At 35.7% G+C, this 16,697-nt stretch overlaps 1 protein-coding gene across 2 annotated transcripts in view; it reads right to left on the reverse strand.

The window, feature by feature from the left end:
- Positions 1-13,720, reverse strand: part of LOC106870810 (SH2 domain-containing adapter protein F) — a 137,191-nt gene extending 123,471 nt beyond the window's left edge. For both annotated transcript variants that reach the window (XM_014917025.2, XM_014917024.2), the window contains exon 1: positions 11,882-13,720. In XM_014917025.2, coding sequence (XP_014772511.1) covers positions 11,882-12,373 — 492 coding nt within the window. In that variant the 5' untranslated portion in view covers positions 12,374-13,720. The remainder of the gene's footprint in view (positions 1-11,881) is intronic.
- Between the last annotated feature and the right edge of the window lie 2,977 nt (positions 13,721-16,697).

Below are 16,697 nucleotides of genomic sequence, written 5' to 3' on the forward strand. Positions count from 1 at the left end.
CCCTTTCTGTAATTATACATCACATAAATTATTGTGAAATATCAAATTTGCCATTTTCCTACCTTTTTATACTTCATAAAACATTTTTCAATCTTTTCATTAATAAACCATTAATAAAACTATCCATATATTGTGTGTGTGTGTGTGTGTGTGTGTGTGTGTGTATCTTTTGTCATTTACCTGTTCCAGTCATTGCACTACAGCTTTGCTGTGGTACCACACACACGATGGGCTTCTGTTAGTTTCCATGTCCCAAATCCACTCACAGGGCTTTGGTTGATCCAGGGCTATAGTAGAAGACACTTGCCCAAGGTACCATGCACTGAGACTGAACTCAGGACAATGTGGTTGGGAAACAAACTTCTTAATACAAGCGACATGTAATAATAATGGTTATTATATGTCTGTATTGTGAGAGTGTGTGTTTGTGTATGTAAGTCACCATGTGTGCATGTATTTCATCTTCTGTGACAGTCCTTTGTCATCACGGAGACATGAAGGAACAGAGAAAATCACCAATTTGTATAGGTGTAGACATATGTTTTTCATGTGGATTTACAACTGGGTGCCCTTCAAACCATTTTACCAACAGACTGAGCACATCATATCCTACCCCCAACATTACAGAGAATGTTATATATGGATTAAAATATGCATGTCTGTCTGTCTCTCTCTCTCTCTCTCCCTATATATATATATATATGCTTTCAAATCCATTAATTGCCACTACATAGTAACTTTCTAAAATATAGATCCAGTCTCAAAGTATAACAAGACATCATTCTTAACATAGAAGGAAATATAAATTGTGATATCAACAACTGGTTAACAGGTGAAATAAAAGCACAACCTGTTAGAAACAGTAGCCAAATCTCCAGCAAATTATACACTACAGACTTGAAAAGGAAAGTACATAAGGAATATTCGAGAGAAAAACAGACAAAATGCCTTTAATCATAAACCTACACTGTCAAAGCTGATCTGGGAACTAAACAACAGCAGCAGCAACAATTGGCTAAACTACATGAATATTACTAATTTTACTTAATTTGAGCATGTGTTTTGTATATTCCTATTTAAAGTCAACGTTTGCAAGTAACGATTGGATTATAAGAAATTTAGAAAAATTAGTTTTATTTTGGTCTAATTAGGAGCAAAACTTAAATGTCATGTGTTCCAAGATTGATATAACATTTCAGTGGTGACCTTACAATAATTGTCTCTTGCTTAGTGAGCTGAAAAATTGACAGCAGTCCCAGTTAATGATACAATGATGATTGATACATAAAAAAAAGCCAGCTATAAAAACATCAATTCATGGTTATTGTGCAAATGTCCAAAGTTGCAGACACACTTAGCATAAATTGACAGCTTGGAAAACAAAACTGAAATTTGACATAAGAATGACCCCCACTGCACAAAAATGTCAAATGAAAATATCTGAGACTTCAGCCTAAAAGGAAAAAAAAAACCCTTTCATATGGTTAAACTATTATATGTAAGATAAAACTGTTATGTTTCCATAAGTGCATGAAAATATGTCACACCATAGGTTTGATGTGGCCCAGTCAATGCTGGAGCCACATAAAGCACTCTGTACACTCTGTAAAGTTGATGGCAGTACGAAGAACATCCAGCCATAGAAACCATACCAAAGCAGACAGCAGAGCTTGGTACAATTGTCTGGCTCACCAAATAATACATTTCTATTGTCTGTTCTATGGTAACTAATCATTTTCTTTTTTATTCTTCACAAGAGAGTACACCAACACTAGATGAAGGGGTACATCTGAAGAAAATGTTTGAGAACCTGTGGACTAAAGGGTATCAATTTGTATCATGTACAAGGGGTACATGCATGGCTTCGTGGTTAAGGGTTAAGACTCTTGTTTTACAACCATGTGATTCTAGGTTCAACCCCACAGTACAGCACTTTAAGCAAATATCTTTTACCATAGTCTCACACTTAAAGCCTTGTCAATGAAATTTGATAAAGAGGAGTTGCATAAAAGCCAGCTGTGGATATATGTGTGAGCATACAAGCTTCTGTGTCTACAACTGTAAATACATTGCACTACTTGAAGTCTGTAAAATAAAGATAACTCTGGTAAATCTAGTCATTTGATAAACAGAAATTGATAAAATAAATGCCAAACTAAGCACTTAGGGAAAAGGGCAATAAAAGTGACAAAAAAGCCTTGAAGACAGAGTCCAAGAATGGTTACTAATCCATGATTGAAATAATAGAGTAAAAGAAAAATATCATGTTGAAAGGACATTTTAAAACAATAGCAAAAAATAAGAAAACCACAGTAAAATAAGAAGGACCTAATTGAAAAAAAAAAAGCAACCAAAATTTCATTCAATGACAAAATAAACCGAAAGAATAGGAATTCTTGAACATTGTAAAGAAACCTTAGGGATTATTTCAGTCTTTGTTAATTTTGTATGAGTAGGTGTATGGTTAGGTCACATGACTATGATAGTTCATGGAAGAATGCCAACAATTATTTCAAATCATTAGGTCTCCTTTCAGACATCATTAAAAAACAATCCACCTTCTTTTATTCCTTTTTTATTGCCATTCCCATTGCTACTGCAAAGACAGGAATTCACCTGGAATAATGAATTTACCAAAGCTCTACAAAAACATTGTGTTGTGTTCTCTCCATAAAGTGATAATAACTTTTCCATATTCCACCTTCACCCCCACTCACAACACAATCAACACTAGCGCAAACTCCACCACCACTACTGAAGCTGCCACCACCATTAGCAGAGATGAAGTCTTTCATATGAAAATATTATGACAGACTTTCTGAAAATGGTTAATAACTTCTCTATGAAACAAACAAATACGTAAAAGATAAAATAAAGAAGCACTGATATTCCTTTCATGTGATGAAATTACCAAAGAAATGTTACTGGTGGGGGATAGAAACGGTAAAGCTTTAGCATAACTGATAAGAGGGCATTTAAAACAGTCTTTAAAAGCATATGGGAAAGGTGACAGAGTTAGTAAATAAATACTAGCTAAAAAAAACATAATATACAGCAAGATGGAACAAAGATAGGTGATGATTTAGCTGTATTTATATATACATTTCCTGCATATATTTATATACTGTTAGGGTAAGATGGAAGCAACAGTGTCAGATAGTTACTTGATATAGGAGTGTTTAAGTAATACTTGAATTTTTACAGACAAGTGTATAACATGACTCAGAATCAGACAAATAAATTTTCAGACCACCTACAGGAACAGATCACAGCCAAACTGTATCAATTCACTGACAACACAGCTACACCCTATCATGGACACCAACGACAGACCACCTACATAAGAAATCAAGGTTACATTGCATCACATTCATACCACACTGGTGATATTGCTACATAACAAAAGACTAACGAAACAACTGTGACATCAACAATACAACTTGACTGAGACTATAATGCTGACACAACAACTCAACACAACTGATCACAACAGACTATCAAGAACACAACCATACCAAACTATATCATTAATGCCACAGCCACACAACAAACTATTAACAATGCACCAGACTATCAACACTACAACAGGTTACCAACAACACAACCACACCATCACAGTATGAGTATGTCACCAGTAACACAGCCACACAACAGACCATCAACAGCACAATAGACTAACAACAACACAACCATAACAAACTGTATCATTAACACCACTAACATCACAATAGCTTCACAACACAACCATACAAAGTATGTTACCAACACTACAGCCACACCACATATCAACAACAGGACATCAACACCGCAGTCACACAACAGATTAGCAACAGCACAAGAGACCACCAAAACTACAACAGACTCCCAACAACACAAGTATACCACAGTATGTCACCAACACTACAGCCACATTACATGGCGCCAACACCAAAGCTACACAACAAACCATCAACAGCACAAGAGACCACCAACACTGCAACTACACAACTGGTAACACTAGAATAGATCACTAATACCACAAACACACAACATACCACTAACAACAGCCCATCAGTATCATGAAAGAACAACAACACAACCATACCACAACACATCAGAACAGCCAACAGCACAATCAACTAAAAGAATCCCACAATATATAAGGCAACAAGTGAGCCTCTATGTGGATACTGAACCTGTTAGAAATAATATAGGTTAGCATCTCCCATGAATCACATCTTACTGTTTAAGAAGAGTGATGGGCACATTTTGACAATGTGAATCTTAGTTGGATCTAAAAAGGATGCTGCTGAAATGTTTTCAATCATAGAACTACTTGATCAAAGCTGATGTAGGGGCCACACAACACCACCAAAATAGTCTATCAATATTGCAAACAACCACCAACACCACAACACTGCAACAATATCACAAGAAAGTTTCTATAACAACATTTCCCAACCAAGGTTTTCAAGAACCCTAGGGTTCTGTGAGAGGTAATTAGGGAGTTTTGTGAGAAATAGTGATAATTAGGTTAATTATATGCAAATGCATTTTTGAGTCATTATTGTGTTAATTTTATATTCTTGAATTTTGTTATGACACGCACAATATTTTCAAAATACCAGCGCAGCAGCAAAGCGACCTGGATAGGTGGCAAGGAGACCCTACAGAGAAAATGAACTCTTAATAAAAAATTGTAGGGGAATTTGTCTAAACAAGGTCTTCGTTAACGCAAAATTTCTTAAATCTTCTTTGTGGAATCTAATGGATTTAGAACTGCCAAACCTTTCAAAGACATGATTTGTTTAATCTCTTGTAAAATTTAACTTTATAAAAGAGAAAGAAAAGGATTAATAAAGGCATATTATAATTCACGTACAAGGATTCCCAAGGACATGGAATGCATTTCAAGAGTTCCCCAGAAGTAAAAAGGTTGGGAATCGCAACACTGCTCTACATGGTCACACCACTTGCTGAGTATCAGCCAAATCTCCTTAAATCACATACTACGATCTTAAAAATAGAAGAAAATAGATAAATCACACCATGCCTGGAAAAAGATGGGATGGTCATGATTGGAATACCTGTGATCACAGGTTTGCACAATCCATGATAACTTGGGTGTCAATAACAATACACAATGTCTTATCAATATTACAACCCTGACACAACCAGAACAAACTACAAATATTACCAGCAAAACCAGACCAAATCATCACCATAACAATCATGTATCTCAACAAGACATCCATTGATATGGTAGGTCGATTTATATATCAAGATGACTTCTCAAGATGAATTTGGAGGACCAAAAATTCCATGTGAAATGCAGCAGGATTTGGAAAGATATTGATAATGTTTGAATGTTTACATTACATATTTGCACTGTATACTATGTTGGTACTATGGTACACCATGTCATGGATTTCACAGCGACATAAGTCAACTATACTACAATTAGTTAAGGCTTTGAAGAATTCAGCTAAACCTAACCAGAGCAACACCAGTCAACAACAAATGACCATATTACTATACAGATTACCATACTACAAGAGACTGGAGAAGATGACCATATACAAATGACTATAGAGTGGTTGACTGCAACATAACAGAAGTTATAGGCCACGACGGAGCTATCTTAGAAACATTATAGGACCCCAGGCAACTGCCCAGTATGGCCATGCCTTAAGAAAGTACTGGGCCAGAGGTCCCCAACCACCAGGTTGTAGACTAGTACCAGGCTACAGATCATTTGGTACCAGGCTGCACAGAAACGATAAACAGTATTCACATTATTTTGTCAAATGTAATGTTTATTTATTCACATTGAATTGAATTACTCATGCACCATCTTGAAGCTTTTGAGATTTCAATGATGTGATAGTATATCTTTACAATGGCATTCTTAGGTAGGTGTGAAAGGCCAGATCTGCCCAGTTTGAACATAAAACAGGTAGAAAATTTGGGGCCAGATACGACCAGTTTAAATGCTAAAGGGTCAATTTAATTTCTATGATGGGATGTACATGGCTGAAATGTCTTTGATCACAAGTCTGCTGGATCAGAATTGATCCAGGGCAACAGCAGCAACAAATAACCTTATGGTTCAAAATCACTCCATATGTAACCAAACTATCTTTTTTTTCCGTTTTAAGATAGAAGTGAGTGATTTGTGAGGCATTTAGACACTATCTCTACACGGTGAGCAACCATATAGGGTGTCCTTTGTTTAAGGAATGGGGTTGATGGACATTAAAGATATTTTGAAAATATTTCACTGCTTTAAACATGATTACCGGTATTAAGATTATTCACAGATCAACTCTATGTGTACTGCTGGTGTTGTCACTGTTACTGGAAGCAGTTAACAGCAATTTTGGCTGAAAAAATTTGCAGCTAAAGAGGTAAGATAGAGAAAGACAGCTGCACCAAAGATCAAGGAAATCAAAACTGGAAAATACTCTCTCTCATCTGGAGAGAACACAGTGGTAGATAAGCTAATGTTGTTATTTAAGCTACTAAAAACAGCTGCCAATGTCTCTCTCAAATCACACCATCTTAAAAGAAAAAAAGCGAAGGACACATTGGAAAATCATAGATATATGAAAAAACAAAAAAATGGTCACACAACTGGAGCATAAACATAGCTGAGACAGGGTCAACTTGGGGAACAACTACTACATTGATGGCAGAGGTTTTCAAAAAAATCTAATTAGACACGAAATGATTCTTAGATCCAAGAGCTACCAGGACAGACAAAAAAACAATAATTCCTTAATCCAAGGACTACTAGGGAATATGCAAAAAATACACAAAGACAATGTAAAAAAAATCAAACACAAGTGTATTAGGTTGGTGGTCACAAAATAGGAAAAAAAAAAGAAGGAAATGTCTTTTACATTTTGACTATTCACTCTTCTGAAAGAAAGGATAGACAAGTAGAGAAAAAAAAATGGAGAAATAGAAACACACATGTCCAACTGTTATGGTGTGCCAGTGCCACTGGACTGGCTCCTGTGCAGGTGGCATGTAAAAAACACCATTTGAGCATGGCTGTTGCTAGTACTGCCTGACTGGCCCTCGTGCCAGTGACATGTAAAAGCACCCACTACACTCTCGGAGTGGTTCGCGTTAGAAAGGGCATCTGGCTGTAGAAACACTGCCAAATCAGATTGGAGCCTGGTGCAGCCATCTGGTTTGCCAGTCCACAGTCAAATCGTCAAACCTATGCTAGCATGGAAAGCAGACATTAAACGATGATGATGTGCATGTATATATATATATATATATATATGTGTGTATATAGTAAGGTAAAGTTACCTTCTTGAGTCATACTGACTCATAAGGGCCAGTTTCATGGCGTAAATATTCCCTACCCAGATGGGACACTAGTCTGTTGCAGGATTACTCATTTTTGCCAGTTGAGTGGACTGGAGCAACATGAAATGATGTGTTTTGCTCAAGAATACAACGCATCACCCAGCCCAGGAATTGAAACCACAATCTGACGACCATGAGTCCAACCCTCTAACCACGAAATATATGTGTGTGTGTGTTGTATTCATAATATATGACAACTTTATTTTACCTTGTGAAGCAGGAAAAAGGGTAAGGTGAGAACAATTACTGCTGAGGGATCACACACACATTTGAAAGGATTCAGAACAGTTTGGATATTGAAGACAATGAAATGTAACAGATTGTCTTCAGGAGCCAAACTATTCTCAAATGTAACTGGATCAAAAGTAACAGATCCACCAATCAAACGAAGAGTGTCAGAGATGACCCAACAAGGGTAACCTCTGCACAGTCATTTACCCTGTGACTAAATCTCTCCCAAATTACACCCTACTATTTTAACAAGAGAAGAGGATATATAATGATATAGTTCTAGATGCATCTAAACAGAGGAAGTCATGACTGGAATGTTCTTGATTTGTAGGTCTGCTGTTGAACTCGGAGTTAAACCGCAAGAGAGCCAAGGCTAGAAAGAAAATACTCTTCTTTATCTGACAGGGAAGCCTACACTGAAAACCAAAGTGGGGGGTTGTTTAGAAAACAAACAATTATTCTAGTCCTTCACACTAATTAAAAAAAACAACACCAATAAACTAATGTTTTTATGGATCAGAACATATAGCCTTTGTTTTTCTTGTAATATCCATAATCAAATGATAACAGCAATTTTCACAACAGCACTTTCTAGAGTTACTGAGGAAAGGTGTCTCAAAGCAGTAGTTTTTTCTGCTTAAAATAGCAGCAACATCTGCCTCTTATTATATCTCGATGTCTAAAACAAAATAGGAAGGAGACCCAGGATAAGAGAATGTAGTTGTCCTAGATACACGTGTCTGAATAAAGGACAAGATGGTCATAACTGGCACACCTTTGCCCATAGGTCAACTGGATCGGTACTCACTCGGGGTTAAAGCACAAAAACACATGCTTGGTTAGGTGTTGGGCATTGACACTGGAAGTGACCAGTGTTTTAACACATTTTCGTATGAGCTTCGACATGTTCGCTCGACCTGCTAGAAATAACAGCAAAAAAAAAACATTCAAATCATACCCTACTATCTTATGAAAAAATGGAAGGACGCGTTGGATAACATATTTCTAGATATACAGCCAGAAATAAAGACGGAATGGTTACAGTTTGAGTATCTTTGATAATGTCTCCCCCACTCAGATCTCATGTGGGATTAAACAACAAGAACGTTTTTTTTTTTCTTCCATATGATACGAAACGATGCTCTTTATATGCTGGCTCTGCAATCCAGCATATTATCTCACCATCAATCGCAATTGTATCCCTCATTGTTAACTTTAGGAGACTTAACAAATTAATCTGAACAACGTGAAAAGGAAATAATAACAATAATAATAATAATGTCACAACAGTATTAAAAACAACTATGACATTTGACAACTATCGTTTTTGTTTAGCTCCAGATCAATCCATACAGAAGAGATCTCTGATCGAAAGCATTCCAGTCGTGACCATCCAGTTTTTTAGACAGTATATCAAAGACAATGTTATCTATCCAATGTGTCCGTGATTTTTTAAAGTTGGAGGGATATAATTTGAGGGAGATTTGGTTTGCATATTCTTTGTTACAGAAGGACATGCTATTGTTTAATGACCAAATTTGACCGCAGACATCTTTTTGGGGTGGTGACAAGGTACCAACCACCTATCCACACTGGTATTGTGGCAGTTGGTACCAAGAAGAAGCATTGACAGTGGGTAAAAAGAGGAGTGGAGCCAAAACTTCTTGGTTAGGGAAGGTCAGCATGGAAGACAATAACTTTTGTATCCGATAACAATGAGTGAAATGGAGGATTTTGTAAGATAACAAGAAATAATTGCCAACGTCCTCTACAAAACACACCTTAGTAACGACACATTGGATAATGTAGTCAAGGATACAGTCTGAAAATAATATGGTATGATAGTCAAAGCAGGAACGTTTGATCAGAACTGATTCGGGATAAACAACAATAAGATGAAGCCTTAGTTTTGTAAAATCCAAGCAAGTATTTTGTCTCAAGAGAAAAGAGAATATGTTGATTGTTGAGTTTAATTTAATCTTAACTGTTAGAAACCAATGAATAATTTAATAATAATCCAGAAACTTGAATGTATCGAGCAGAGGCAGAACAATATTGTTGGTGGTTTAGACTGACTATTGATATATTGTGTACAATGGCCAGCTGACTTTATGAAGGACGAACATGTGAAGATGTTCTGTGGAGTAAAATAACCTTGCCAATAAACAAAGCACAGATCAAAAGAAGTTTCAGCAATGGATCAAGGAAACAATTTCACAGTTGCAATATAAAAATATATGTACACGAGCTATAAGACGAAATATCTACGTAGTCCTTCTACTTGTACGAAACAGCAATCAAAAACTCCCTCAAATCATACCCTAACGTCTTTAAAAAAAGGAGACATGTTTGACACGCCGTTACGTAGTCTTATATGCACTAAACCTTAACAATAAGATACTGTCACAGCTGAAATGCTTTTAATATTAAGCCTGTACGATCAGGTTGACATGGGACAAAAACAACAATAGCAAATGGCGCGTATCTATTCGCCTATTGTGTATAAACGTTCCAAGAGTCCTCAGGTAAGAGCCTTCCATCACAGAAGAGCATATCTGATGTTAAACTGAAAAAAAACTTTGGTTAATCAACTGCCTAACCAATTGGATATGAGAACCTTCAAAATTTGATATATAAAATATAATACACTTGCTTGCAAGAGTATGTTACATTTTATGTTCTTGCCAGTTGGCTAGAACAGAATAATTAATTTTCCACCTTTGTTGTGAAAAATGACTCAAGTACAAAGTTAGGATCACGTCAAAGGATCAAACAGTTTTATGTATCTTTATCATCATATTAAGATATGTAGCTGATTGATGAAAGTAATTATGAGTGAGGTACAAATTTGAAGAAAAACTGATCATTATTATATAGATTTACTGCTAAGACCAATCATTCATTCATACATTGGAGAACCACAAGACAAAAGTCTAAGACCAAATTATACCAAAACTTACGCTAAAGGTACTTTGACGTACTATTATAGTACATGTGTCAACAAAACTAGCTGACCTGTGTACTGTTTAATAGTTCTACAACAAATTCTACTAAGAGATTACTCAAGTTCTTTAGCGTTGATAACCTTATTATTAGGGTGCCAGCCATTTATTGGTATTAGAAATTGAAGACATTATGGCAACTAATTTAATTACGAGTGTATGTAACGTTTGATATAACAATACTTTTGTATGGTATGAAAACCTCTCACTCCTTGATGTCATTCCTAGAATACACCAGACATGAAAGAATGCAACCAAAGGCTTACCTAACAACGAACACCTGAGAACAATTTCCACCAATATGTCTAACAACCAGAACATCTATATTGGTTCTTGGAAGTGTGTGTATGTGGAGGAAGACTTAGACAAATAATTAGGTGGCTATTAAGGGTGAACAGCTGCATACATTTAGTCACGTAGGTAAAAGACCCTTTATCATGATAATTGAATATATGACAGTCGTTATGGTCATCAGCTCTTATAACGCAGGTGAGAGATACAACTGAATGAAGATTACCATGACATGTCTGGTTCGTATGTAGGAAACTAAAATATCAATTCCATACCAACGGTTTCCTACCGTCTACATCTTGGCATGTGACTAATTTTCAGTAGGTGAATGAATAACAATATAAAGAGGTATTCATACATACACAAAGAGTAATATATCATCGTGTAACAGATGAAGCAAACGGTTCCTGTCAACGAAAGACAAATGTCAACATTATCAATAGAGGTTTATTAAATGTTCTAAAATATTTTATTCGAATTTGTCGATGTTGTTTTTTTGATTAAGTAATCTTCTTGATAATCTAATACAACTGTTTAATGAACACCAATCGTCAGCTGGAAGGACTTGGTTGTGGGGGATCTGAACGCTGCCCTTTATTTACTAACGCAATCAATACAATCTAAATATAGGGTGGTATGTTGTTGAAGCCACATGGTCAAGGTAACTGACCCTGCTCCAATAGCTGCAGAACTGAAAGATAAATCCTGAAAATGCCATAAAATGGTAAACATGTGTGGATGAACGGTTGTTAGAAGGATTTGCGTTGTGTATAATATAAATTGATGGGTATATATACTGTGTGTATGTGTATGTATACATTTAATGCACAGGTAGCGAGATGTAACGAAATTATGACTATAAAATATGCAACGTATCCTTGGACATATCAAATCGCAAGCTAGAGGTTTATTGGTATCAATAAATAGGAAATGATAAAATGACATTAACAATGGCAATAATAAAAACAATAATAATAATAATCTAGGTCTCTCACCTGACACATATTGGCAGTAGCGGCCGTGTTGACGTTAGTGGCACCGCTAGGTCCAGCGGTTCCAGCCCGGGCACCCGCTAACGAAGTGTGATTGTGATGGGCTGGAGAGGAGGACCTTCTCTCCATCGGGGGTGCCGACGGCCCCACGGGAGGCGGCGGCTGGGGCGGACTAACAGCAGTAACCATGCCAGTAAGGGTACTATCCGTGGTCTGTTTGGCTACTGGTGTTGGAGGCAGTGGAGGTTGTTCAGTCTGTTGTTGGTCGTGTTCGGTGTGATGAAGCAGCTGCCGATGTGTGGAAGGTAGGTCGGGGGGTTTACTTGATTTGAAGCCGGTACTCTGCGACAAACTCGGAGCCGATAATGGCGAGGCAGCAGCGGCATTCACAATTCCGATATCACAACTGTCTTTCTTCTTCCGGTAACTGGAAGACCTTTCAAATTTCTGAGAGTCGTTGGCGCTATGAGATGGTGATGACGACTGCTGGCCCATGTTGGTTGGTAGGCTTGTTACACTCACACACAAAGAAGCTTGGAAGCAGCGAAATACAACCAAGTCACATTAGCACCGATAGGCGAAATAAAAAAACTCCTCAATAATCTGTCATACATCAGACATGTAGAATTTGAATAAAGAATCCGATGAATTATATCCAGAAATTCACCATTTTTAAAGAATCCAACACAAGAAGTAAATTAGATACGCGAATAAAAAAAACCATGTTCTTTTCATTGATGCATTTACTGATTGGTAAATATATCATTGGATGTGTGTATGTGTGTATATGTGTGCGTATATATTTATATATAAAATATATAGGTATATAGATTGAATTGTGGATGGGGGAGAGGGGTACTGAAGGCTGTAATTGAAAAGTATTGGTGGTAGATTTCCAGGAAAATACGATCCTACACACTATTTTCAAAAGAGGGAAAAACACAGTGAGAGGAGAGGGGGAGAGAAGATAGATGAACTCTGATATTTGTAATGGAATAGCAATTGATTTTTCCGCCTCTAATTCGATATTAATCGGAATAAGGATGGTGAAATATTTCCTCTCAGAGCGACGTTTTCAGAAAGAAAAAAAATTGTTGTTGACCAAATAAAAAAACGACCTCATTCCCTAGAACTGTCACCAAAATTTCCCCCCTTTTTTCACCTATACAACTGTCTTTATTCATATATACGTACATACACACATACATACAAGAAGTATACAATATATATACATACATACATCTACGTATATACATAAAATCTACATACTTGCATTCACACACACACGGAGACAGACACACAAGCACTCAGTCGTTCTTGCTTTTTCTTAAATCCAAACAAGCTAACTATAGGAGAGAGAAAATGTGAAAGAGAAAAACATCCATCCATACACATTCGCATCAGAGAAGTATAGCATGGAGAAACTAGGTCTTGATTAAAGCATATAGATGTGACTGTCTCTTCTCGTGTACGGTTTTATTTTCATTATAACTATCATTATTATTATTATCTATCCGAATAGGAAACAAAAACCTCCCCCACTGAAAAACTATCAGCCTGAAAATATGGAAGAGATTTCTTCTCTATGCCTCCCTCCTGTAACGATCTCTCCTGCTATTTATCATGCGTAGATTATATCATATTCGATATCAAAATCTATTCTGCAGGCGGGTAGGTTTTTAGCAAGAGAAATTAGGAAAGCAAAATAGGATGATAAAAGGAAATAATGAGAAATAAAGAAACTTAAACATGGAAAAAGAAAAAATATATATATTTATATATGTATATAGAATTATTCGTAAATGCGGGCGATTCATTAAACTCTTTTTATATCTTAACGATATCAAAATTTATATATATATATATATATATATATATATATATATATATATATGTATATATGTATGTATGTATGTATATATATATATATATATATATATATATATGATGTGAGAGTATGTATGTATATTACACTTTAGCCATTAGATAAGAAGGAGACAGAAAGAGGTAAATATAAAAGGATGAAGAGGAGAGAGAGAGGGAAGAAATTATATATAAACACACACACACACACCACCCCAATTAAATTTAGTATTATAGTGGTTGGCGTTAATTATCTGTAACAACAACGGAAAAAAATAAATAGACAAAAGCAGTTTTTGTTGTTGTTGTCCCCCCCACAAAGAAATTATTTGGGGATGGTGTTGTTAAATTGGATTGGTGGCGTTGTTCTTCTGTCCGTGCACGTTTGTAGTCTGATATAAGAAGAATCCATGAGACATAATAAGAATATGAGCAAGTAGCAATTTGTACGGTTACATTGTTCGGTTGGTAGGTTCGTGCGAGTTGGAATAAGAAGATGAAGACGATGGTGAAGAAGAGAGTACATCGTAATTGTTGGGGTTTTCTTTTTTTCTTTTCTTCTTTTTTATCCCCTCTCTTCCGAGACCCACCAAGATAAATCGCAGTGTCTATTATTAAGTGCGAATGTTTTTGAAAAGAAAGAAAAAAAAAACAACACGAATCATTTGAAGAATTGGAGACGAGAAGGAGAGAAGGGACAGGAGAGAAAGCGAAGAAAATAATATATATATGTGTGTATATATATATATTATGTAGAGACACACAAACACACCGGTTATTCTTACTGGGAGGGGTGAAATGGAGGGAAAATAAATAAAATAAAAAAATCAAATAAAAATAATTATATATAGATAGATATAGATATATAGATTTATACACTCACGCGCACAGACACTCACAGAAAAACAAGAAATCAAAAACGATCGCTTAATATGAACAGAATTAAAAGAGGTAGGTTGGTAGATACATCATGGCATCAGTTTCCGGGTGGAAAATAATTGCCCAATACCATCAGTCTCTTCCTATCTCTTTCAATGTCTTTTCTTCATCCTGAACATCTGACACAGAAATTATGGTTAAGAAATTTTGAAAATATTACTTAAAAATATAAGAACTGTGGTGATTAATTATTACGAAAGAAGTAAAGGAGGAGGAGGGGGTGTCAAAAATGTTTTTTTTTTTCTTTGAAGCAAAAAAAGTTGAGGCTGTTTAGTTTTGTTTTCTTCTTTTTTGTGTTTGTATGTATTTCTTTTGTTATCAATCCTTTACATTACGTTTATTATTGATGTTTATATATAATTACTATAAGCTTGCGTGACACTCTATTATGTGTGCGTATATATATATATATATATATAATGTATGTATGTATATATATATTATTAGTCTTTATCACTGTTTCTAGAGATGGCACCAACGGCTGGACTCGAAGAGAAACAGAAACTTAACGGTTATATGTAAACACATATGAGTTAGGTCATACTTTCTCCAGATCGACATTCAGATCTATAGATACACATAGTTGTTATATATATATATATATAGAATGCGAGAGTGTATATATTTAATATAAAATATATATATACGTACAGCTATAACTGTCTATGTAGACAAATAACTATGTTATGAAGAATAGATAATTTGTGAAATTGAGTGTGATGTCTGTGTTTGTAGAGTTATTATGTGTCGTGGGATGTATATATATATTTATATTTATATTTATACACTCGTGAGAATATATGTGTATGTTTATTAAGCTGTAACATTCATATTATTATTATGTGTTCGTGTTTCAACGTGTGTGTGTGTGTGTGTGTGTGTGTGTGTGTGTGCAGTCACACGGATGAGATTATTGAAAGAAAATGTGGATCCTCACTTCCAGTATATAAAGAAGCAGCGAAGTGTTTCCAAAAAAATCAAGAAAAAATAGATTCTTCCTCCTTTATCACAATGAATAATAATAATAATAATACTAATAATAATAATAATAATAAAGTAATTATAATAAACAACGGTGGGAGTTGGAGCCAAACACTCACACAGACAAACGAAGGAACTGTTTGTTATAGAAATATATATGTATATATATATGTATATATGTATATATATATATATATATCTCTCAAGAATCTTTAAGATGCAGTTGAGTAGTAGACGATGTATTATATATTTTATATGTAATATATAGTCCTTTTGTTGATTTTTTTCACGACGAGCAAGGTCGTCTTTGTAAAGAGAGAAAGTGGCAATAGTAGTAGTGGTGGTAGTAGTTGTTGTAAGGGTGGTAGTAGTAGTAGTAATATTTCTTTTTCTTCTTTTTCTTCGGTTGTAGCTTCCACTTGGCCCTTACGGGAGTCATGTCATCATGGACTTGCTCTGCTTAATGCCTTGTCCCCCACCACACTTGACAAAGCTTGTTTTCAGCGGCCTCGGCAGAAGAAGCAGTTGTTGTAGCAGTTGTAGCGATAATGGAAACCTTGCTGCTGCTGTTGATGGTGATGAAGGTGGCAGCAGCAACAACAACGGCGGCAGCACGGCGCACGGCCGCAGCTGTTGTTCACAGCCATGTTTACCAACTGGGTTTCTTCCGTGCATGGAGTTCCTGCTCGCTATTTTATCGTCGGATTTGATTGGCTAGCAGAGCTTGTCACGAAGACAGCAACAAGCCAGTCGATTGGTCAACTTATTCGTCTAGGCAACGGCAAGCTGACCTCCCTGTGTCATCATATAATACACACACATAAGTACATACATACATGATGCATGCACACATATACATTCATATATATATATATATATATATATATATACACATACACATATGTATTACATATAGCTATTTCGCTTCATTCAATTCACAGCAATGCGAACGTATCGCGTATATATATTCATATATATATATTATACATATACATTATATATATATATATATATATATATATATATATATATATAT

The sequence above is a fragment of the Octopus bimaculoides genome, chromosome 15 (assembly GCF_001194135.2).
Source record: "Octopus bimaculoides isolate UCB-OBI-ISO-001 chromosome 15, ASM119413v2, whole genome shotgun sequence".
Taxonomy (NCBI): Eukaryota; Metazoa; Mollusca; class Cephalopoda; order Octopoda; family Octopodidae; genus Octopus; species Octopus bimaculoides.